General features: G+C 41.4%; 1 protein-coding gene across 1 annotated transcript in view; it reads left to right on the top strand.

Moving 5' to 3' along the window:
* dntt (deoxynucleotidyltransferase, terminal) overlaps positions 1-25,750 on the top strand; it is a 191,565-nt gene that overhangs the window by 56,414 nt on the left and 109,401 nt on the right. Inside the window, exon 8 of the mRNA XM_049481653.1 lies at positions 21,852-21,954. Coding sequence (XP_049337610.1) covers positions 21,852-21,954 — 103 coding nt within the window. The remainder of the gene's footprint in view (positions 1-21,851; positions 21,955-25,750) is intronic.

Genomic DNA, 25,750 nt, shown 5'->3' with positions numbered 1-25,750 from the left:
CCCCTCGCCTCTAGTGAAAATGGTTCGGGGAATAGAGCTACTCCGCTGGCTTGAAATTGTCTGCTGTCTCAGTTCAGTGACTAACGCACAGACTCCCAGGAGTGTCAGTGTCCCGACCTAAAGACGCTACGCTTCCAGATATGTCTGTTTTTAATGTCCTCCACGGCAAATGGGGAGCAGAACTGAGCACATGGTGGTGCGGGGAGGAAAGGGGTTTGTTGTATCAGTGTGGCAGTGTTTGCAATGCTGTAAAATGTAACTGTGTCCTGGGGGACTAGTTTGCGGTCTGCTTCTGTTGCTCCCGGCTCTTAGAAACACACGAAAAAAGTCACATTTACAGGAGCAGGCTGCTCAAAATCCTGAATTAAAGCTGTAACTCTTTACTGTGTTTGTACCTAACATTGATCACAGTATCTGTAACAAAAAATTAGGCCGTGATGAATGATGATGTAATACAAGCTAGGTTTTCCTGGAGCCGTGGTCATCTACTCTATATCAGCAGAAAGGGCTTCTTCTTTTTTTAAGAGATGCTAAGCTACTGATATGTCTACATTTGAGATTTAAATATTAACAACAAAAAATAGGCACCTCATGTCTGTTATTTTGGGTATTTTTCATCCTTTGCATCATCTGAAGTTTGGAACCTATTGCCATTGTCAAATACCAAATCCTTTTCCAGGGCTTTACTGTAGCCACCTTCAGTTCCTGCTAGTGTAAGGGTCTCTCTGCCTCCAGTTGTCAGGTCTTAGCCCTGTCTCGTGTCTCTGTGTGTCTTCCCCACGTGACCTGTGCTCCCCTGTGTCTCCCGTCTTAGTAGATTTCCACCTGTGTCTCATTTGTAGCTCCGCCCCTTCCCCAGGTGTTTCCAATTCTAGAGTGTTTCTTGTTTCCTTATATAGATCCCCTGTGCCACTTTGTCTCTGTCGGTCTTTGCACCTTCCCCTGTCGTTTGTCTCTCTGTGTTTCATAGCCTCTGTTCCTCGCGCCCTTAGTCTCTGTGTTTATCTATAGTTTTATGTTTCTAGTCTCTTGTTTATTTCAGTTAGTTCCTTGTAGATACCCCTGCTTAGTGTTTATTTTTCTAGTTTATTTCCATTGTATATATTCCCTGTTTATTTATTGTCTTTTTCTCTAGTTGGTTTAGTTTATGTTCTCTGATTTGTTTTGGTTTATGGTTATTTGTGTATCTTTGTTTCGCGTTCCTCATTCAGTGTTTCTTTGTTATTTATTTATTAAATTATTTATATATCGCCCTACCTGCACTTGTGTCCGCCTCCTCGTCTCCCTGCCTGGGTCACTTCGTGACAGAAAGACCGACCTTAACATGGACACAGCAGGTTCTGCGTGGACTGGCACCAGGATGGCGATTCGCCGTGCTCCTTGCGGGACCCCGGCGCAGGACACCTCGAGGCCTCAAGGACGCCGCAGGCCTCAGGGTAGGCGCTCTAAGGGGTCCCGCCAGCCGGAAGAAGACCCCTTTTCCGGGGAGGATTTTCTTGGGGGGGCGATGAGGGTTGGTGCTTTGAGCCTCGGTACCTCCGTGTACCCGAGGCTCAAGGAGCGGGACCCGTGGGACTTTCTCGGGTGCGCTCCCAGCAGCTCCGAGGACGAAGAGGAGCTCTACCCCGCACCGGCCCGTGCTCCGTTACCGTTTCCCCCAGGGGCGGTGCTCTACCCGGCTCTCGGCCGCACAGCTCCAGAGGCCGTCCCGACTCCCGTCCGTTCCCCTGCAGCCAAGGTGCGCTCCTCACCGGCGGTTCCAGAGCTAGCTTCCCCGGTGGCTAAGGCGTTAGCTTCCCCAGCGCCTCCAAAGCTAGCTCCTCCCGCGGCCAAGACTCTGTCCTCACTGGCGCTTCCAGAGCTAGCTTCTCCAGTGGCTAAGGCGCTAGCATCCCCGGCGCCTCTCAAGCTAGCGTCTTCAGCGGCTAAGCCACACTCCGTGACTTCTGTGACGGCTCTGAAACCGCGCCCCGAGATCCCCGCGGTAGCAGCCGAACCTCGCCCCGTGTTCCTCGCGGTAGCTGCCGAACCGTGCCCCGTGATTTCCGCGGTAGCAGCCGAGCCGCGCTACAGGACCTCCTACCCAGCGAGCCAGCCGCGAGCAGAGACTTTCCCCGCGCTTGACTCAGCCGGAGAGAGTACAAATCCAGTCCGGGATTTTGCGGCAACCGCACTCTCAAGCTCCACAGCTGCAGCGCCAGCACCTCAGGCTGAGGAGCTGGTTTTCATGGCGGCTGCAGAGCTGGATTCCGCCGCTGCGATCCAGCCTCTCTCTGGGACTATCTCCGCGGCAAACCAGCCGTGCTCCGGGACTGTTATGGAGACTTTTCCCGCGCCGGTTTCTACCGGCGGCCCCGCGGTGCTTGCAGTGGACTTTACCGGCGAGGCTGCAGATCCAGTCCGGGTTTTTGTTCCACCCGCAGTCTCAAGCCCTGCTGCTGCTCCGCTGGATCTGCACACACCCAGCTCCGAAATTCTCTCGGCGGCCACGCCCATCTCCGAGGTGTCTTCGGCTGCTGAGCCACGCCCCCGGACTCCTGCCGTTTCTGCTGAAGCTGCTGAAGCCTCCGTGTCTGCAGAAGCTGCTCCAGCCTCCGTCTCTGCTGAAGCTGCTCAAGTCTCCGTCTCTGCTGAAGCTGCTCAAGTCTCCGTCTCTGCTGAAGCTGCTCAAGCCTCCGTCTCTGCTGAAGCTGCTCAAGCCTCCGTCTCTGCTGAAGCTGCTCAAGCCTCCGTGTCTGCTGAAGCTGCTCAAGCCTCCGTGTCTGCTGAAGCTGCTGAAGCCTCCGTGTCTGCTGAAAATGCTCAAGCCTCCGTGTTTGCTCCAGCTGTTCAAGCCTTCAAGTCTGCTCCAGCTGTTCAAGCCTTCAAGTCTGCTCCAGCTGTTCAAGCCTTCAAGTCTGCTCCAGCTGTTCAAGCCTTCAAGTCTGCTCCAGCTGTTCTAGTCTCAGTGTCTGCTCCAGCAGTTCCAGTCTCCGTGCCAGAGCCAGCTGCCCAAGTCTCCGTGCCAGAGCCAGCTGCCCAAGTCTCCGTGCCAGAGCCAGCTGCCCAAGTCTCCATGCCAGAGCCAGCTGCCCAAGTCTCCGTGCCAGCACCAGCTCCCGCTGCCAGAGTCGCCGCGCCGCCAGCACCAGCTCCCGCTGCCAGAGTCGCCGCGCCGCCAGCACCAGCTCCCGCTGCCAGAGTCGCCGCGCCGCCAGCACCAGCTCCCGCTGCCAGAGTCACTACCCCACCGGTTCCTGCTCCCAGAACTTTGTTTGGCCCCAGGTCCCACGTACCCAGGCAGGCACCGAGGTCCCCTGACTTTGTCCCCAGTACTGTGCCCAGGCTGGCTCCTTGGACTTCCCCTCAGACATTTGCCAGTCCTGGGCACCCACCCGTGTTTCTGGTCCCCATGTCTCTCCCTGTTTTGGTCCCTGTCTCTGTTTACGTCCCTGTACCCGTGTCTGTCTCTGTCTCTGTTCCCGTTCCAGTTACAGTGTTCGTTTCTGTCCCTGTTAAGGTCCTCGTCCCTGTTCCCATGTCCAGTCCCGTCCAGTCTCCTGTTCAATCTCCGTCCCCTGTCCAGTGTCCTGTCCAGTCTCCGTCCACCGTCCAGTTCCCTGTCCAGTTCCCCGTCCAGTCTCCTGTCCAGTCTCCGTCCACCGTCCAGTTCCCTGTCCAGTCTCCGTTCCCCATACAGTCTCCGTCTCCTGTCCAGTTCCCCGTCCAGTCTCCGTCTCCTGTTCAGTTCCCCGTTCAGTCTCCCGTCCAGTCTCTGTCCTCTGTCCTGTCTCCGTTTCAGTCCCCGGTTTTGTCTCTTGTTTTCCCCGGCCTCTCCCCGCCGCCAGCCCCCGGGGTTCGTTTTTACGCGCCTCGGGAGCTGCGCGTTTAGGGGGAGGCTTCTGTCAGGTCTTAGCCCTGTCTCGTGTCTCTGTGTGTCTTCCCCACGTGACCTGTGCTCCCCTGTGTCTCCCGTCTTAGTAGATTTCCACCTGTGTCTCATTTGTAGCTCCGCCCCTTCCCCAGGTGTTTCCAATTCTAGAGTGTTTCTTGTTTCCTTATATAGATCCCCTGTGCCACTTTGTCTCTGTCGGTCTTTGCACCTTCCCCTGTCGTTTGTCTCTCTGTGTTTCATAGCCTCTGTTCCTCGCGCCCTTAGTCTCTGTGTTTATCTATAGTTTTATGTTTCTAGTCTCTTGTTTATTTCAGTTAGTTCCTTGTAGATACCCCTGCTTAGTGTTTATTTTTCTAGTTTATTTCCATTGTATATATTCCCTGTTTATTTATTGTCTTTTTCTCTAGTTGGTTTAGTTTATGTTCTCTGATTTGTTTTGGTTTATGGTTATTTGTGTATCTTTGTTTCGCGTTCCTCATTCAGTGTTTCTTTGTTATTTATTTATTAAATTATTTATATATCGCCCTACCTGCACTTGTGTCCGCCTCCTCGTCTCCCTGCCTGGGTCACTTCGTGACACCAGTTTTCTTCTCCATGAGTAAAAACTGCTCAGTTGGGTTAAGGGCCCAGATTTTTTTTTTGTTTAAAAACATTTCATTTCTTTGCCTGAAGAAGCTCTTGTCTGCTTTCACTGTATATTTTGGGTCTTCTTAGGAAATCACTGCTCTGAAGTTGAACTCACTCAGTGAAATGTGTTCCCATCGGCAATGAACTGAACCTCAGTCTGCCTGAAAGCTCAGTTTACTTGAAACCTGTGATTTTAACAGACCAAGGTTCAGCTGTTTGATTTGAACTTGAGTACAGGTTGAGTGTTCACAGCTGTCAGAATGGACCAAACTGGAGAAAAACACTTGATTGGTCCAGATTTTGGGCTTTTTTTATTTGCTGTGATTGATCAATCAAGATTCACCTTTTCCAAAAGACGCCAAACTCTTGGGCTTGCAGACATACTGTGTTGAAAGGAAATGTAGAAAACAAATACAAGGACAAAGTAGAGGCTGTTTTTAGAATTTGAATTAGATGTAATTATATGTTAATTCTATGCCAGTGCCAGTGTTGGTATAGTGTAGTGTAAGCTGTAATGAATGTGTTGTCATTGAAATGGCTTCAGCTTGAAGGATTGGTGTGAATTCCCTGTTCTTTGCAACCATATGTATAAAACAGGGTTCTAATGTATGTCAAATTCTAAAGTGTGTGTGAGCAGGTGAGTGGTTGGGTGGGTGGTTGGTGTGGGTGTGGTGGGTGTGTGTGAGAATTGGACCTGGGGGTGATGAGCTTAGGCCTAACGGTTCCTCCTGAAAGTATGTTTTACTCAGTGTGCAGTAAGCCCTCGCTGTGTGTATATGTGTGTGTGTGTGTATGTGTGTGTCTGCTTTTGGAAAAGGGACATCTGTGCCACCGCTATTCGCAGACGAGCATGAAGAAGATTAAAAATAGCTGTCAGGCCGTCTCCGCCGTCAGCACAGTGTGAAAATACTGCCAGACATCTGGGGAAAAAAATGCCAAACATTTCATTTTGTGCACTTTTGGAAAACCTGTATAATATGACAATCTAGTTACGTATTCATTGTTAAAGTAGTAGAACAATAGAACAAATAGTCTTTAAGTAGAACAATAGGAGTATAATTGAAAATATGGAGATGGAGATAGATAAGATTGGAAAAATCAGCATTTCTTTTTCATTACTGCTGCTGGTACTTCAGAATACTATAAAAAATATCATAAAATCACAATTACAAATGTAATGTTTTATTTTGCATCAAGGAGTACCAGAAGTGTGACAAGAGGAAAGAGAGGAATAAGGAAGACAACCCTGGTGAAAAAATATTTACTTAATTGTACTTAAAACACATTAAGAAATGTCCAAGTATGCTGTAAATAAACTAAAAGCCTTATGTACATACATTTTATGCTTTTATCAAATATTTAAAAGTAAACTTTGATCATACCTTTCAAAAAGTACAGTATAGTGTATTTACTTCCTTTATTGGAAGCACAGCAACACTAAGTACATTTAAGCAATAATACAGGACAGGGAGTACTATAATTTGTCATATAACATGTTTATAACCAAACTAATCGCATTTTCTTGTCCTGTTTAACTCAAAATCTTTCAATAAACAGTGATAATTGAACTGTGGTATAATCGCAATAATACACTCGAGGTTCGTGCTATAACGTGTCATATTGGCACTGCTGTGATGCGGTCGAAGGCACGAGGCCGATGCCGACGGCAGTTCGGTTATAAACACTCCGCCAGTGTTTAGCTGCACTGTAAGCTCTGCATTATTTCAGTCAAAATTGTGGGAATCTAAGATTACTGTAAATAAACAGAAGTGCTTTGCTCACCCAAATAAACGGTTTTCAGGAGAGAACTCTGTGTAGATTAAAGTCCAGCGCTCGTTTGCAAGAAAATGTTTTTTAAGAATTAAAAAAACGTTTTGTTTACTTCGAACGCCTCCCAGCGGCAAGACTTACATTCAACTTAAAGTACCCAATATTAACTGGAAAATATATACACATAAACTTTTATTTTAATAATAACAACTCTTAGTCTGATATTGGTGGCTGATAACGTTTGTAATAATGTGTATTTTTGAATCGGTGGGCTTATTTATTTGTGGGACCGCGTCTTTGTCTGCGCCGCCTATTGGAGACATGGCATTTCTGCACTGTGCCTATAGGATCTAACGCCTCACTGTGGTGTTTAATAATATCGCATTTGGTTTGTAAGTGCTGCATTGTTGCTAGGTTACCTGTATGTGGCAGTGTAATACATGGAGAGCTTCGGTTGCAGTGCATTATCGGCTGATAACGTCACTCATAAAAATCTAATTACAGGGTCGGAACTAACTGTGGTATAATACAAAATATATTACATCGTTTATGAACTTATTTTAAAAGTATCATGTCAGCTATCATATTGTGTGAATGTATAAACTTTTACCCATTCTGTTAATTGGGTTTTGATTAGTAAGTATCTGTAGGATGCTTCTTGGCATTGTCCTCCAGGATTTGAAGGAAAGCTTATATCCAGCTCTGAGAGTGTTATTGATTTGGAGGCCCAGTGTGAGCCACTGTCATGTCTGTGAGGTGAAGCGGCACTAACGTGCACGGTGTTAGTGACAGCAGGATAGGATAACTAGCTGAAGAATAGAAGCCATAGAAGCAGCAGTGATTCCAGGATCTCCTCACGAGGTGTTATTTCCATGCAGGCCAGCACTTCCAATACCTTTATTATTCATTTGTGTTTTTACCTTGTCATGTGCTTGTAAAAATGCATGTATATTTCATCTGTGTGGTGCAGCAGATGCTGAATTATTCACACTTTTCTCTCACGCAACAGAGGTAACACACTACATAAGAAAGCAAATTGCTGCCAGTGTTGAAACCAGCTGCACTGCATGGCTTTCTGTTGTTTTGTTTTGGCTTTTATCGGGCTGCTATGATGGGTAACTGTGCTGGATGCTTAATGTGAAATAATAATGTGGTGTTTGTGTCAGTTTGTACCATTAGAGAGAAAAGGCACTTCCAGGCTGATAGTAGAGCTATGTGATTGTAATGTGAGCTAGTATTGCATTCTTTTGTTTGGCAATAGTGTACTGATTCTACATTTTTAATAAATAGTTTACATACCAAGATCTGCTGAAAACTGTTGATCTGTCATCAGATTAAACGGTTCTATCCTTTACTATTTTTCCTTTTACTCAGATTTTATGCATATGATGCTGTGTTTTTTTATACTTTTTCTGTTTGTTTTTTTTTTTTTTAGTAAATTTGCAAAATAATTGCAATATATTGTTGTCAAGCTTGACAGATGGGTCAGGCACTGTCAGATACAAATGGCTAATATTAGGTTTAACAACAGGTAGACAACAAAAAGCAAAATCATACATGCAAACCAAGCAAAGGCTACGTTCACATTAAAAGCCACATTACTCAAATCTGATTTTTTGCTCAGATCCGATTTTTTGCTCAGATCTGTTTTTTTGCTCAGATCAGATTTTTTGCTCAGATCTGATTTTTTGCTCAGATCCGATTTTTTGCTCAGATCTGTTTTTTTGCTCAGATCAGATTTTTTGCTCAGATCTGATTTTTTGCTCAGATCTGATTTTGACGGTTCACATTCATAAATGTAAGTGATCTGTATCTGTGTGTAATATGAACGAATCTGTCCCTGAAACATCTCATGTGTGCATTAATACGAGTATAAACGCCGCCTTCTTCACCAACAAAAAAAACCCATCATATTTAAGAGACAGCTCATAGCTTTATGAAGGAAAATAGATGCACATTGAGCAAAAAAATCAGATTTGAGTCACTTCAGCCTGGTAATGTGAACGTAGCCATATAACGGTCCAATTACAGGCAAAATGACAGGTGAACAAATCACTAACATCCATATATGAGACACAATGAGGAACCCATAGACAAAGTTTATGATTTCCAGTTGGTTTTTCCTTTGTATGTGTATTGAAATTAAAGCTCTAATAAGTGATAAGTGAAAAAAAAAACTTTTTATAGAAACTAAATGCCCTATTTTAAGAATCTACTGGCGAGCCACCAACTGCGCATAGCTTGATTTAGGGCATTTCATTTTTTCTTTGTTATCACATCGACTCAAAATGCACAAAAGGCATGTAAAAATTATCTTAATTTATTATTGGTGTGTTGTGTCTGTAACATGAAATAAATTAATCAGCGTGTCACTTGCAATTCACTTTAAGAGCATGGGCCTCTTGGCTGCTTCTCTGACCAGTGCTCTCCTTGCTTGATCTGTCAGTTTGGGTGGATGTTGGCCATAAGTTGGTAGGTTTGTAGAAACAGTTGTAGAATACATTTTCTATTTTTGGATAATGGATTGATCTTACAGTGTTCTTTGGGATGCTTAAAGCTTGGGATAAGTTTTTATAACCTAACCTTGCTTTAAATTTCTTCTCCACAACTTCTCTGAACTTTCTGGTGAGTTGCTTGGTCTTCATGATGCTGTTTGTTCAGTAGTATTCTCTAACAAACCACTGAGGTCGATACAGAACAGCTGTATTTATACTGAGACTAAATTACACACAGCTGCAGGACTCTTTTAACTTATTTAATGACTTCTTAAAGCACTTATTTATTGACTTCTGAACACTTTTGCAAGCCACTGTAGTTCTTTTTATTTGAATAAGGAAACATATTCCATTTGCATTACAGCTTGAGCAATATCCATCTCTGACCATCACCTTTACACCAAGCTTTTCACTGCATTGAGGTTGTAAGTTGAAGTGGAATCCTCATATGGACGCAGTACTTGTATAGAATATTGACATTGAAGTATATACATCACTGCAGAACCACTTCCAACATTTTTTTTTTCACTTTTTTTTCTTTACCCTGCTTGCTATTAAATATAAATATATATTCATTCCCCTGGTTGCTGTTAACAGCAGATATGTTCTTCGTGAGCCGTTTTGCCAGCAAAGCAGAACTCAGAGTGGAGTCTTGCACGCCTGTCTCGCTATCTAAGTGCGGACAGGGAGAGGCTGTTTGAACCTGCCACTGCATCTCCGCACGGCTAATTGGATATAGAAAAAGGGTTTGATACTTCAGCGCTGAGAATGCAGCCTGCACATGTCTCATACATTAATCATAAATATGAGACTGCGCCTAGATAAAGTGTTAAGTGCAGGTAAGAGGAAGGAAAAGTGCCAAGCGTCCACGACTGGAGGCCGCAGTTTCCCCTAGAGAATAGCTTCTTGGACCCACTTCAAACTTTCTTCTGTTATAAAAGCACAGACTGTATTTACAACAGTGATGTGAGGAAAGCGTCATGTTTCAGAAATAGTGACTGAAGTACAAGAAAAAGGTTTTCACACCTGAGAGTCCAGATCAAGTTCTGAACCTAGTTTTATGCATTCAATCCAGTAAGTGTTGGTTTTATGTGGCAAATTCGTAAATGCTCTAAATAATTTAAAGATCAACCTAATCTACAAAAATCCAAGTCTGTCTGAGTTGTATATGTATGATGCACATGAAACTCTTCCTTAACCTCCATTGTCTGCAGTAGCTAGTAAAATAAAATATGGTAAAAAAAAACCCAAGCAGCGACACAGTCTCATCAGAAAGGAGCTAACAGCGCTAGGAACAGCATGGCAGTTTATTCCTGTGTTATTTGCGCAAATAACACATCAATTCAATTCAATTCAGTTCAATTGTATTCATATAGCGCTTTTTACAACAAATGTTGTCACAAAGCAGTTTTACAGAGAAAAACAGGTCCAGGCCTATTATGAGCAGCACCACAGAGATGCCAATATTTATGGTGACACAGTGGCAATGAAAAACTCCCTTCAAGAGGAAGAAACCTTGGAAGGAACCCATCCTACTCGGGTTGACCCGCTCAGTACAATCAAATAAACAAATAACAGAACAAAACAACAGAACAGAGAAATAATGCAATATATAATAGATAATGTAACAGGCACTAATTTATAAATATAAAAATGAGATGGGCACAAACTATAGAGCTGTGGCTAATATAGAAACATATTCTGAGTGTGTTAATGTTGATCAGTGGAGGGTTGTAGAGCCAGAGTACAACACAGTGGGCTGTAGAGAGCCAGGCTGGGAACATCAGGAACAGGGCATCTCCATACATGTAGAGGAGATATATAGAGAAAACAGAAAGGAAATTTTCCTCAGTGTTATATGCTTTGCCCAGTAATTCAGGGCTAAGTAACAAATGGTTAGAATTTGTCTACGGAACACCATACAGTTGAGATAGGTAGGTGTGTATTTTTATAACACTGTTAACACTTTTTAAAAGTAAAAATTCACTTTACTTTCTGGACCTGGACTACCCACCTCTGTGTGTAACTGCGTTATACATAGGATTACTTTTGTTAACATTTAGTCAGTTACAGATTACTGATTACCCGTTCAAAATTCTTTTACAATTCAGCATAAACAATGGGATCACATGGTGTGTCAGGCCAGCCACTTCCTGTCTGCCTGCCATGGACTCTAATTCAGTGACTTAGAACTACAGTTCCCAGAACTAGAATTTCCCTGTGCTCTCTTACTTGGACTCTCCCAGTCATGCGCCACTGCGTCTCACGAACTCTCCGTCATACGAATTAGTCTGATTATTATCACCTGTGCTTCTCTGTATATATACCCCTCATTTCCTGATCTCTGTTCCCGGTATTGAATCTAGTCTTCCTTTTGACTTTCATGTATGTCCTCTGCCTGTTTCTTTCCTGACTGCTGCTTTAGCTTAGCCCTTCTGTTTAAGATTGTGTTCTGATTTAGATCCTTGTCTGTTTTTGGACCTTTCTCTCTGCCTTGTCCATGGTTTGTGTTGTTAATCTTCTTTGTATGACCTTCTACTTCGATCACTCTGGTATGTTGTTTGTTTGTGCTGCCTTATTGTTATTATTAGCTACACCTCTGCTGGCGTTCCCTGTAGTACTGTTACCATCTTTAAAGGAGAACTTCTCTAAATCTAATCTGTGTGTGTCTCACCCGTGTCTGGCATTCGTGACATGGTGATGTTTTTGACATGTAATAAAGGCTTGACTCGTATGATCTTGTTATAATGTAGAGAACAAATCATCAGAGAAAGCCTTTACACTGGTAAAAGAAAGAACTTTAATCCAAATATGTCAAAAGTGTGAGATATAAACTCAATAGACATGGATGTAATTATTGAACATGCCCCAAATGTTAGGAGGATGGTGAACAGAGTGATGTGTAATGATGTTAGATGAGATGAAGGCATCAAGCAGGCAAGTCCAGTACAAGGAGACAGTTATCTATTCCAGCCTTTACTCATGTTGGTTGAAGATGTCTGCAACCGTCTGATAATGACATCATTCCTGCTCTTGCTCTTTCAAGCCTTACAGCTACTCTGTGTGAGAGAGTGTGTGTGTGTAAGGATGTGTGTGTGTGAGTCTCTTATCTCTCTGTGGTTCTAGCTCTTTATTTTCCAGGCTTTGACAGAAGTATGGCAGATTTGATTTAGCATTGCTTTAAATGGAAAGCTGTCAGCCTTAAGCTCTTCAAAACACTGTTTTGCATCTGAAGCAGAAGCTTCTCCCCAAATCACAGGTTACTAAACCAAGAATCCTATTCAGTGTCTGGGGTGTCAAACCTTCATCAGGAACTGCTGAAGTAGTGGCATGAGGGCCAAAACCTGCATGTAAAGTACTTTTTTCAGCAGCGACAGCAGGACCACACCCCTGCCAATCGTCCTATAAAGCCACCAAGAAGTGAAAAACACCACGTTCAAGTAGAGCTCTAATAATCAGTACAATATCAGCTTATTATGCAATATATGGACGTGACCTCAATAATTTTTTATTATATTTTTAATACAAAAAAAGTCTGTTGAGGTGAATGAGGCAGTATGTTTACTTGTTTCAGAATAGTCTCATTTTATTTATGTGTTATTTATTTGGGACTTTTACAATTAGTTTTCAGAGATTCTACCCTGAAAAAACTAATTTGAAACGTAAAAAACTAACAATGATAAGTGTTACAAATTATGAGTTTCTTTGATTTTACCAAATTGAAAACCTCTGGAATATAATCAAGAGGAATATGGGTGTTCACAAGCCATTAAAACAAGCTGCTTGAAATTTTGCACCAGAAGTGGCATAAAGTTATTCAAAAGCAGTGTGTAAGACTGGTGGAGGAGAACATGCCAAAATACATGAAAACTATTGATTTCTGAACTCCTAAAACTTTATGAATATTAAATTGTTTTCTTTGCAATATTATAGCCATTTCTCATTTTCTGCAAATAAATGACAATTTTTTTATTTGGAATTTGGGAGAGTTTGGGAGTTTAAAGAATAAAACAACAATGCTCATTTTACTTAAACATATACCTATAAATAGCAAATGATATGAAAATGCGGAGACTCCCTGAATGCCCGTGATAGGTGGGACATCTGATTTATATTCCGAAAGCAGTGTCTGAATGTTCTTATTAACCATAGATGTATATTGTTCTGTGAAAGGGTATAATTGCATTATTATTCTATTTAACTCTATTTATTATTATATCAGTAGGATAAAATGTTCCCCAAACATCAATAATGTAGTTTATTGCTGTAATTTCTGGGACAATATATTCTCCAAATGAAAATACTTATTATCACAGGCTTAGGTGTGTGTTTCTTTTTTTTATGTACTCACATAAATTGAATGAAATGAAGCGGTCGGCTTCACTTATCACACTTGCTGTCTAATTTACTCTTACACTTCACAAGGTAGGATAGTAATATTAGCTGAGGCATTTTACACTCAAAAGACTGGTTGTCTTTTTCTGTGTAAAGTTTTGTTTGGCATGTGTTCTAATGTGGCTTTAATTTAATGCAGTAATGTTAAACTTCTGCGTGATGCATTGTGGCATCCAAAAGAACCAAACATAGAACTTGCAAGCATGCCTCACTGTGTGGTGGCAGTGCTGATGTGCGTGACATTATATATATATATATATATATATATATTAGTTTTCAATGTTAGGTTTGTAGAAGTAGAAAGATTGGGTTGAGTGTCATCACATTGTTTCTACTCAAGGATTCAAGGAGATTTTATTGTCATTCGCATCACATGTGGTACATGAGGTGGAACGAAATTGTGATCTCACGATCCAGTTTTACACCCAAAGAGCTGTTATTAATAGATATATAGATAAAAAAAGAATACAATAAAAGAAATAGAATATACAAAATAGATAGATAAATATCCCAAGAATAAAAAAAATAAATAGAGAGTAGAAGGTTCAGCAACATGAAGTCCAGAGTGCAAGTGTGCTATAGCAGCATGATAATGTGAATTAGAGCAGTGGAGAGCAGTGGAGTGTCTCAGTGCAAGTAAAGTGACCATGTTGGTAAACAGTAAACAGTAATTTGTCCTTGGTGTCAGTGCAGTGTGTTGTTAAGTGGAGTTTAAGAGTCTTACAGCTTCCGTAATGAAGCTGTTTCTGAGTCTTGTTGTTTTGCACTTAATGCTCCGCAGCCTCCGGCCTGAGGGGAGTGGGACAAAAAGTGCGTGTGCTGGGTGGGTGGGATCCTTCCTGATGCAGGTGGCCCTTTTCCTGCACCTGGAGGTGTAAATGTCTGTGGTGCTGGGGAAGCTAACTCCAACAATCCTCTGTGCAGCCTTCACCACCCTCTGCAGTGCTTTCCTGTCTGCAGCAGAGCAGCTTCCATGCCACACATTGATGCTGGAGCACACGATGCTCTCCACCACACATCTGTAGAAGGAGGTGAGGACTACGCTCCCGAGTCCAGCTCGTCTCAGCCTCCTGAGGAAGTAGAGCCGCTGATGTGCCTTCCTGACCAGAGTGGAAGTGTTGTTGCTCCAGTTGAGGTTGCTGGTCAGGTGCACACCCAAGTACCTGTAGCTGTCAACCACTTCCACCGCAGATCCTCCAATGTGCAGGGGGAGGTGGGCATGCTTGCCCCTTCTGAAGTCCACAATCATCTCCTTTGTCTTTTTTACATTGATGCAGAGGTTGTTTAGTCTGCACCAATCCTCCAGGTGTTCCACCTCCTGCCTGTAGCTGGACTCATCTCTGTTTGTGATGCATCCAACCACTGCCGTGTCGTCCGCAAACTTCACAATATGACAGCCTGGATGGAGAGGTGAGCAGTCATATATGAGCAATGTGAACAGGAGGGGGCTCAGCACACAGCCCTGAGGGGAGCCAGTGCTGAGGATTATGGAGGGGGAGGAGATGTTGTGAATCCTCACAGACTGCGGCCTGTTGGTCAGGAAGTCTAGGACCCAGTTGCACAGGGAAGAGCTCAGTCCAAGTGAGGAGAGTTTGGTTATCAGTGTCTCAGGAATCATGGTGTTGAAAGCAGATGTGAAGTCCACAAAGAGCATCCGAACGTAGGAATCCTTCTGCTCCAGGTGGGTGAGGGCAGTGTGGACCACGGAGGAAATGGCATCCTCTGTGGATCGGTTCTTCCTGTATGCATACTGGTGTGGATCCACAGTGATGTTGATGGTGGCTTTGATGTGGGTCTGAACCAGTCTTTCAAAGCACTTTGTGACTATCGGAGTGAGGGCTACTGGCCGGTAGTCATTCAGACCTGTCACTGTGGAGCTCTTGGGGACCGGGATGATGGTGGCGGTCTTCAGGCAAGTGGGGACAGTTGCCTGGATGAGGGACGCGTTGAAAATGTCGGCCAGGACGTCCGAGAGCTGGTCTGCGCAGTCTTTTAGCACCTGTCCGGGGATGTTGTCCGGGCCGGCAGCTTTCCGGGGGTTAATCCTCCTCAGCGTCCTCCTTACTTCTGCTGGTGTCACGCTGAGGGGCTCCTCTCCTGGTGAGTGTGGGAGTCTGGTGCTGGGGGGTGTGTCAGGGTTCTCAAAGCGGGCGTAGAACGTGTTGAGAGCCTCAGGCAGGGATGGGTCTTTGGAGCTTTGTGCAACGTTAGATTTGTAGTCCGTGATGCACTTGATGCCCCTCCACATGCTCTGTGGATCCTGGGAGGAAAAGTGTCCCAGGATCCACAGAGCATGTACTCTCTGTTATTGTAAATTAACCAACCAACCAATCAAACAACCAACCAAAACCACCCAACCAACCAACCAACCAACCAACCAACCAACCAACCAACCAACCAACCAACCAACCAACCAAAACCAACCAACCAACCAACCAAAACCAACCAAAACCAACCAACTCTAGTAGAACTGGTGTAATTTGCTCTGTTCTCTTGGTTCTGGTCAAATTAATCCAAAACACAACATTTTGAATAAGCTAGATATTCCGCTTATCTTTTTAGGACAGTAATCATTTGATTCTGTGTGTTTTTCAGATGATAAAAGGCTGTTTTGTAACTGTTTTGATGCAGCCAGTGAAGGTGAGATCAGAGTCTATTTGAACCCACAGATTTCAGACTTGGTCTTTGGTGTTTGGAGTCCGGGACTCAAGGTGTGCAGAGATATGGAGAGCTCCTCTTTGTTGCTGAACACAATCACTTTAACTGACAGCAATGTTATTGGTCTTTTTTATGTTATTGTGTCTTATATGAAAAGAAGAAAACCTGCTAATTGAACTGATGTGTGCTTTAAGGCATTGTACACCACATTGTATTGTGGAGGCTTGCATGCATATCTGTGTAAAGTGGCAGATCAATCCTGGACCTGGAAGCTGGTCATAAGAAATATATATTAAGCTAAAATCTGCTGTTTCTTGGAGTGTGAAGTGGTTATGTACTCACATAACCACCACTAAAGGTCTTACTGTGCACATGCATTTTTGGACAAGCTGAGAGACATAAAACTGTCACTGAATGTGAAAGAAGCATGTGGACTAATGTGGTACAGTAATATTACAGAATTTTACACTAATACAACAGTTTTCAGAAGTGTTGCCTTTTTACCCTTTTTTATACTATAAGGCGCAGAGGATTATAAGGTGCACTATCAAGAAATGTCTATTTTCTGGTCTATTTTCATACACAAGGCGCACTGGGTTATAAGGCGTATTATACAACACTAGTAAGGAACAGGGGTGTTACCATGTTTTCCTTCTAATTCAGCAGGTCTCGCCACTAGGTGATGAGACATGTAAAGCTAAGCTAAGTAAACAAAACTGTAATTCTAAAATAAAAAATTTAAAAAAATCTTTTAAAGTCAATCGAGTGCTGGATGTCAATCTACACAGATGTCTCTCTTAAAAACTGTTTATTTGGGTAAGTGAAGTACTTCCATTTATTTACAGTAAGCTTAGACTTCCAGATTGGTCTAAGCGCAGACTACAGTGCTAGTGCTTAGCATGATTAGCAGCGAATGCATATGCTGCAAACTACAGGCTGGTTAGCAGCAAAGTACAGTCCGATAATACTTACCTCTGAACGTTGAAAGAACTAGCGCTTAGCACGGTTATCGGCTAACGCTAATGCGGCTCCAGCAGTGCTAGCCGGGGTTAGCAGCAGGCTACAGGCTCACCTCTAAAAATCTATTTCTCTCTTATCCAGTCCTCTTCTATGGTAGCCCATTCCCGCCACCTAAAATTATCTCATTATTTTGAGATACTAAGACATTCTTTTGAGATTCTATCTCATTATTTTGAGATACTAAGTCATTATTTTGAGATACTAAGTCATTATTCTGAGATAGCAAGTGTGTTTGCTTTTGGGAAATCATGAGATAGTATCTCAAAATAATGACTTACTATCGGTAGTATCTAAAAATAGGGAATTACTTTCTCAAAATAATGTGACAGCAGTTAAAAAATGTGCAGGTTATGTTTTTTTTAATTTTAGGTGGTGGGAATGAGCTTCCATATACTTTACTCTCGCTTTCTTTTTATTTTTATTTACTCCTCTCTTTTCCACCTATTCATATTTTTTTTTTCAAAAGTATCTGATAGTATCTTGTACCTCATAAGCAAAGACTAAAATCACTTTCAATACCAAAAAACACACACTACTCCCTATGTAATTTACCATGCAAACTCAAAATGATGGATTCTAAGTATGTAAGATTGAGGCTCCTTCACATAACAACACTAAAAAACAAGTTATTAAAAATCTCCACCTTGGAGTGTTTTAGAAAAAGCATTTCCATATGGAAAGAAGGCCGATATGTAGAAAAAAACTTCCATTTCTAAAAATATCAGGATACGCTCGGCCTCTCTCTCTACATTTTTACCTCATTGTTTTATTCACTCTATTACTCCTCCTGCCTGTCAGCGGCTGGTGAGATGAAGCGTGGCAGCAGCCACTGTCAGATACATGGCCCATTTGTTCTCCTTTATCTGTCCCCTTAACTGGGAGATGTGCAGCTTTGCATCTGTTCATTCAACAGATCTCCATCAAAGGGCGTGGATCCAGGCTAAGATAACACAGACACGCTTCTGTGCACCAGCTGGTTGGAAGCAGAAAAGCTAAAGCTTTAAAAAGTATTTTGTATATAAAGTATGGTTTGTACTGTATTTAAATACACACATGTATGTTTGAAACTTGAAATATACAGTGAATAGCTAAGATATTATCCCTCCTGTTATGTTCATGTTCATAACACCATTGCTGTTCCTGGGTCAGTTTGACCCGGTGCATGCTTATTTATCCAAAAGATGTCTGAAACAAAAAAAAAAAAATCATAACCAGCAGTGTTAATATCTCATTACTAACTCCATTACTAATTATTCTATCAATATTTAGTGCAGTGCTTTTCCTTACCTCTAACATGTTATGATTTAATTAGGATAATTGACTCATTTTTCATAAAAAAATACATGTTTAAACTTTTTTTTTAATGTTTCACTACTTTGTTACTTTTGAAAGAGCAACATATAGTTTTACATAACATTGAAACATAACATTTTAGCAATTTAGTTTCAGATTTTGATTTGCAGGGGGTGGATGCAAATATGTCAGATGAACCGTTTTCATATTATATGTTGATTAGACTAATTAAGGCCAGTAAAAAGTTTCATCCTAAAAAAAATATATTTTATCTAATTTTCCTAGATCCTCAAACAAAAATGTTTGACTCAGACTATAACGGTAGCGCTTAAATTAACTGATTTCAATTTTTCTCTCATCCAGTCTTCTTCTATGGAAGCCCATTCCACCACCTAAAATTAACAAACAAAAATCCAGCGTGTTTTTTTCTTATTATTAAGAATACTGCTATCTCATTATTTTGAGATACTAAGACATTATTTTGAGATAGCAAGTCATTAATTTTTTTGAGATACTAAGTCATTATTTTGAAATTCTAAGTCATTATTTGGAGATAATAAGTCATTATTTTGAGATACTAAGTCATTATTCTAAGATAGCAAGTGTGTTTGCTTTTGGGAAAAAAATACTATTACGAAATCAATCGTGTCTCAAAATAGTGACCTATTAATTATTTCAATTTCATTAATATTGTATGCAATATTATGTTTTATTTCTATCTTTAGCATTTTACCAAAGACAAAAGCAAAGATTTTATTTTGGCCACCCTGCATGCTCAGTGCTTAGTTACAGTTCATCCCTGTTAGCATGTAGCACAGCTTATAAACGATGTCTGAAGTCACCTAAGAGCCTCTCCATTCTTGTTTGGTGGATTTTTGCACATATTTCTTTGCACAAGGTTTCTCATTCTCTCGGATTCTTGGCCATTTACCTGCTATGCTCTTTTGAGGTCTATCTACAGATCTCTCTGGGGTGTGTTTAGGATCATTATCCTGCTGTAGAAGCCTTCCTCCTTTCATCTTCAGCTTTTTTACACACTGTGTGATGTTTGCTTCCAGAATTTGCTGGTATTGAATGGAGTCCATTCTTCGTTCTACCATCAAAATGGTTCATATTCTGCTGGATGCAACACAAACCCCAAAGCAAGATCAACTCATTTCTATTCTTGACAGTAAAAGGGTAAATTAGGCTTGTTTGATTTATATTTCTTAAAAAAACATCTGATGCTAAATATTGTGTTGAGAACACAGGACAGGATTTCTTCTTGATGATGACTCTTCAGTGTTTGTGCAGGCATTGCTGCATAGTTGAACAGTTCACTATCACTCCATATGGAATCTTGCAGCACATTTAACCACAGATGTTGCAGCTGGGCTTGTAGATCCTGCTCAACACTCATAGGTTCCTGAAGCTAGTGTCCTAGCTGGTCCAATAAATACTCGATGCTCGGTAATCAATCTGGCAACCTGTCTGGTGCAAAGAAGGGTTGCAATCTGGCAGAAACATTCCTGGGAAATTCTGCTGAAAAATTATGATTGGAAGCACTTCTATAAGGAAAACACACCTACAGTTGGGGCAGAGTTTCATTCCACAGAAAAAGCAGGATTAAAACTCTCATTGTTGAAACTAAAACAGAACCTGGATTCTTCTCTGAAGATTATCTGTTTTTATGGTTTCACTGCAAATGATGATGATGATTGCTGGATAACGGCCAATCTAGATTGTGGGCAATTTGTCAAAACGACTATCTGTCTCACCTTAGCCCTTGTGTGACTTCTTTTCTTACTTTCTGTGTCCCTCCTGTCCCTGTCTTGAGTTTCTGTCCTCCACAGCCTGTTTGTTTTCTTTCTCCCATGTGCTCTACTATTTGTAACACCACCCTCTCGTTACTTACCCAGGTGTTTCTTGTCTGTGCCTGTGTATAAATATCCCATGTGTTCCTTTGTTCTCTGTTGTGTTAGACCTTGTATGTTTCATCGCTGTTTTTGTTTGAGCCTCAGTTCTGCCGTGTTTTTATCTACTAAGTTTCCGGTTTGTTATCTTTAGCCTCCACCCTGTTACACCATCCTGTTTCTCTCAATCCAATGATGCATCCCCTGTCAAATTCTCTCACCAAGAGGTACACTACCCAAATGTATCTTTTGAGAGCCTTTTTCTAGGGTAGGGGGAGAAATGCCTTCTATGCCTTCTTGTAGCAAGACACAGTGACTTATCAAACCACACCTGTAATAATTTATATATATAAATATATATATATTTTTTTTATTATTTATTTATATATGTATATATGCACACATCTGCATAACTGGATTTAAAAGCCTACAGTAAACAGTGTTATCATGTGTAGTATGTGTCTCGCAGCTTTCTCCCAGCTCTTTCATGTCCAGCAGCAGTTCAGGACCCTCGCTGTGCACCGAGCTACAAATGGCTGCGAGTTCATAGCGGATTTTACCACAAATACAAGCCAGAGTGTTTGGAGCTTCATCACACCGGTCTCCAGGGGGCCACTGTAGACGGCCTGGTCCTTTTACACCCCTTCGCCTGAAACCATTTCTACTGGATGACTGAAGAAGAAATCCTTACATCACTAGAAAATCCAACTTCTTCCCTGCTAAAATGCACATATTGCTTGGTTTTGAAGTCAAACGTACTCTGTCTGGAATGTTTAACTGCTGAAAAAAACTAAGAAACAACTAAAAAACAAAAACTAAGAGTGTTTTGAGGGCGCTGCGAATCATGAAGTCTCTTGATGAAAATAGCAGTTCCTTTATGGTGTGATGAAAGGCGCTGTATGATAGTGTGATAGTGTGACTAGCCAGCACAGTTTACACTGCACTATTGTGATTCTACCTTTGACAGCAAAGAGGCGAGGAATGCGAGGTTGGAAATTTAGAAGCGCACCGTATCCGTATCCTTTGCTTGCTGTGGTATTTTTGCCCTTCAGTCCCCCTACCGCACCCCAATTTGCTGTAAAAGCACACAAACACGCATTTACACTCATGTTTTAAGGCAGTTTTCAGGCCATAACTTATGTGCTCAAGATGCCTCACAAAGAAGTCGTTTTTTTCACACGGTGTTTTGTGCTCTGAGGCGAAGAAAGAACTTTGATTCTTCATAGCTGCAGGCTGTTTGTCACAGCATTTTGCTTCAGTTGTGCATCTTCTTTGTTTTTCCAAAGCTCTATGAAAGCCTTTTTTTTGTAGGTAACTGCTTAACTTTGTTCCCTCCTGTGTGTGTGTGTGTGTGTGTCTTGCTTTGCTGTGTACCCAGAGGGCCCCAGTGTAACACTCCCCCATTACCATAATCCTAAAACAGTGACACTTATAAAGGAAACAACAGCCCTGGCAGCTGAAACAGTGTGGAGAGCAATAGAGAGAGAAAGAGAGAAAGAGAGAGAGAGAGAGAGAGAGAGAGAGAGAGAGAGAAAGAGAGCTGCAGGGCTTAATGATGCATTGCAAATAGCTTGTTTGAATTATGGGGGGAAAAGCTGAAGCTATTACAACATAGCAAATCTCCACCTAATGTAATAAACTACGTTTCTTCCAAACTTATAATATAGTGTATCTCCATATTTACACTGCAGCCACATAAAGCCTAGAACACTGTCTTATGGAGTTTAATGAAAGGGTCTGATGAGTTGTATGTGAAGCATAAAACGAACGTATGCAGGGGTGACAGTAGTAGTAAATCTTTGTGTGTGTGTGTGTTTAATTACGCAGAGGGAAACAGTTTGGGCACGACGTAGATTTCATCCTGACTGTACCTGAGCCTGGGAAAGAGGATGGACTTCTGCCTGCTGTAATTGACACTCTCAGGAGTCAGGTACAGTAAATGTATAAATTAATTAATTAATTTATTAATAATTTATAAGTTGAGGCCTCCTTTGTGGATAGATGGCAAGTGTCTTTGCAGCCCTCCAACTTCCACATTACCCGGAGTAAAAATAAATAAATAAATAAATAAATAAATAAATATTGCAGGCTTTTTAAGATATGCCCAAATCAGATAATAATAATCCTTTCAGACCTGAATTATGTTCCAGTGACAAAAAAAATTGATATAAATACTGTTTTCTGTGTTTAATGCACACACAAAAAGACTGTGATTTCTAATGAAAGATGGAATAAACTAAAATGTTGAACTTATTTTAATGTATTTTGCACTGGATGCCTGTTAAACATTTTAATTTTATGTAATGTAATGACTTTTTTTTACAGTATTTCGCAAACCACCTGTAAACAGTTAAATAAACATGACATTGGGTGGGGCTAAGATACTAGTTTCTTTGGCTTGCTGACTTTCTATTGGCTGGTTCATGATTTATTCTTATAGACAACAACAACAAAAAATACATGATGTCCATTGTAATGGATGCAAGGTTTGCAGCTGATGAATGAACATAACTGGAATATTATAATTATGTATTATATATAGAGATATGTGTCTATGCATCCCCTAGGGCCTTAGATAAGTAAACAATTTCAGATTTTATTCTCCCAGTATCACCATTTTTTAACCATTAGAAGTGTCTGGATTTGGATTTAAAATGGTTCATTGCACTTCTAGCATCTTTATTTTTAAGAGTGTGATTTGCTTTCAGAAAAGGATTTCATTATTTACCAAATAAATCTAATAATTTAAATCCCATCTAATATGAGCTAAGAGTGCCATAGGAACCACTTCTTGGTTGATACCAAAATTCTAAAAATGTATGTAAATAATGTACTGATTTTCTATGCCGCTAAAGTTAGCAAAACTTGATCAAAAGGAACAAAAGAACGTACAAAGGAAGCTACGCTCAAGCTAAGCATATTTTTGGTGAGTGTATGCAGATTTATGCAGGAGATAATGTCTGACCATCTCTTTGGCTGAAACAGCTCATATAGTTTTATCTCACTCATTACTCATACATTGTCAACCACTTAATCCATTTCGGGTCACAGGGGAAGCGTTGCCAATCCTGGCAGTCATCAGGTAAAGGCACCCTGGACAGGTCGCCAATACATTGCAGGTGTAGTCAGACAGACAGACACTGTCAAACCTAGAAGCAATTTTGAACGCTTCCTATTCACTTGTCATTGGACTGTGGGAGAAAACCAGAGCAACCTGTAGGGGCTGGCTCCAGGTTTAGGTGTCCTCCGGCCACCAGAGGGGGGCAACGGGCAGCCTCTGGAACCAATCAGGCCTAATCAGGAACACCTGTGTCCTTCTTTTAAAAGAAGGAGGAACACAGACCAGCAGTTGCTGGGTCTTTATGTGTGTGAGATAGAGAGAGAGAGAGAGAGAGAGAGAGAGAGAGAGAGAGAGAGAGAGAGAGAGAGAGAGAGAGAGAGAGAGAGACAGACACAGAGCGAGCGAGCGAGCGAGCGCGCGCGCGCGCGCGTGTGTGTGTGAGTAGACAAGTGGCTGCTAGTCTTTCTACTTTCAAGCTTTTTCTTTCCTCTTAACAAAGAGAGAAAAAAGAGCAAAAAAGGGAAATAAATTAATAAATAAATTAACTGTGGAAGAAAGGCTGTGCTTCCATTTTCTCTTCTGTTTTCCCCATTTCAGTTTTTTAGTTTCCTTTTTTGTTAGAGGAGCCATTTTGCCTTGTATAACTATTTTCCCCTACTCCTGGGAAAGCCAGCTTCCTCCTGGCATCCTTTGTTCTCTCTTTTTCTTGCCAAAATCCCCACATTAGGTGTGGGCTTCTGAAACCATCCCTACAATTTCACCACATCTGCTTTGCTAGGCGAGTATTAGATCACACGTCTACCAATAAAACTCCAGTTTATATTCAGTCCAACTCAGTCTGCTCTCAGTCTTGTCTATTCTGCCCTTGGGTCCTATTAACTACCTTTACTAGGTAGCTCACCGAGTTAGGAGGTTGTGTTGTGAATCAAAAGACCTTTGTTTTATTTCCTTTCTGGGTGAAACCTCCACAGACATATGGAGAACATGCAAACTCCACATATGGTCACCACAGAAGGGAATCAAACCCAGGCCTTCTTGCTGTGAGGTGACAGCACCACCCCTTGCGTCACTGTGCCTCTCTACTTTTATCTCATAGTAACTTATTATTTTTTTCCCACTTACCATCTGCTGCTAACTAACAGCTGTTTTTATTAAAAGAAATTGTTTAAACAGGAAAAAAATGGAAACAGTAATTTTTCCTATTTGTTTTCATTTTGCAAAATTGCCTTTTAAAAACAAACAATTTAAACTTGAATTTGAGAACGATCCTAACCTCCCAGAAGAGGGTAAAGCCCACTATGCTCTCCAGAACTCCCTGTTCATATCATTGTGAATATGGATCTCAGAAGCAGGAACCATGGTGTACTTGTCAGTATTAGTTGTTATCATTTGTCATTAGTGCAGTGGATGTAAACTAAAGTTTGATATAAGGCCTGTGTGTGTGTGGTGTGTTTGTGTGTGTGAAAACAATACATGTCTTTAAAGGAAACATTATCTTGTGCAGGATAAAGGGGTTCAGAATAAACGCCTGTAGGCAGAGTCTTATTAGTGGAGGGTTTTGCTGCACACCACCGAAATTTTAACAAGTTGTCTCCAGGCGAGTTTTCATGTTACTAGATCCTATCTGGCCCTCTGAGAAATACAGCTTTGATGTTGTTCACGACAACACAGTTTCCTCTGCTGCCCGATTATTTTATCACATAAGGCATGACATCCACTGAAACTCTATGTATGAATCTTTTATGAATGGTAGGCCTGAGACGGTTATGTACAGCATTGTTTTAGCAGTCTGGAAACTTGTTGCCTTGTGAAAGCTATAGAAACGCTGAGAAAAACAGAATAAATTAAATAAATGAGTGCAGGCAAAAACATTGTGTCTGCAAAGCGCTAAATTTGCAGGAGAAGGAAAATAGCTTCTTAACTTTCGATGGAAACTTTAATTTCAAGTCATTTTGGAGCATTTGTTTTGGTCCTTTTATCATAGATTTTGATACAGTGTAACTAATTACACTGGCATGTTTCATCAGAATAATGCTCACCCACACACAGCAAGGGTTTCCCAGAAATGTCTCCACCAATTTGTAGTACTTCCTTGGCCTGTGAAAAATCTGTATGCAAATGTGCTGCAGCATGCCATAAGGAACTTGTATGCTTCCATACTCAACCATACTAAATCTCATCCTGTACCCAGACTAGAAGTGGCCCATCAGGGTACTAGAGCCTCTGCTCCACTCTACAGTTTTCCCCAATACATGTAGTTTTGTTGTGTTATTTTGTTGTTTGGCAATAAGTTTATTTTTTATTTATAAGAACAGAATTCACATTTATATATAAGCTCTGAAAAAAATTAGGAGACCACATAATGAGGATGTTTTATTTCTTGATTTTACCAAATTGAAAACCTCTGGAATATAATTAAAATAGAAAGATGGAAGATCTCAAGCCATCAAACCAAGCTGAACTGCTTGAATTTTTGCACCAGAAGTGTCTGCTTTAAAGTTATCCAAAAGCAGTGTGTAGGACTGGTGGAGGAGAACATGATAAGGTGCATAAAACTGTGATAAAAAACACCACATTATTAAGTTATTCCACCAAATATTGATTTCTGAACTCTTAAAACTTTATGGATATGGATATTATTTGAGGTCTGAAAGCTCTGCATCTT

This window comes from Astyanax mexicanus, chromosome 7 (assembly GCF_023375975.1).
Source record: "Astyanax mexicanus isolate ESR-SI-001 chromosome 7, AstMex3_surface, whole genome shotgun sequence".
Classification (NCBI taxonomy): Eukaryota; Metazoa; Chordata; class Actinopteri; order Characiformes; family Acestrorhamphidae; genus Astyanax; species Astyanax mexicanus.
Note: the sequence above shows the minus strand (reverse complement) of the source record. Positions and strands in the feature narration are given on the sequence as shown.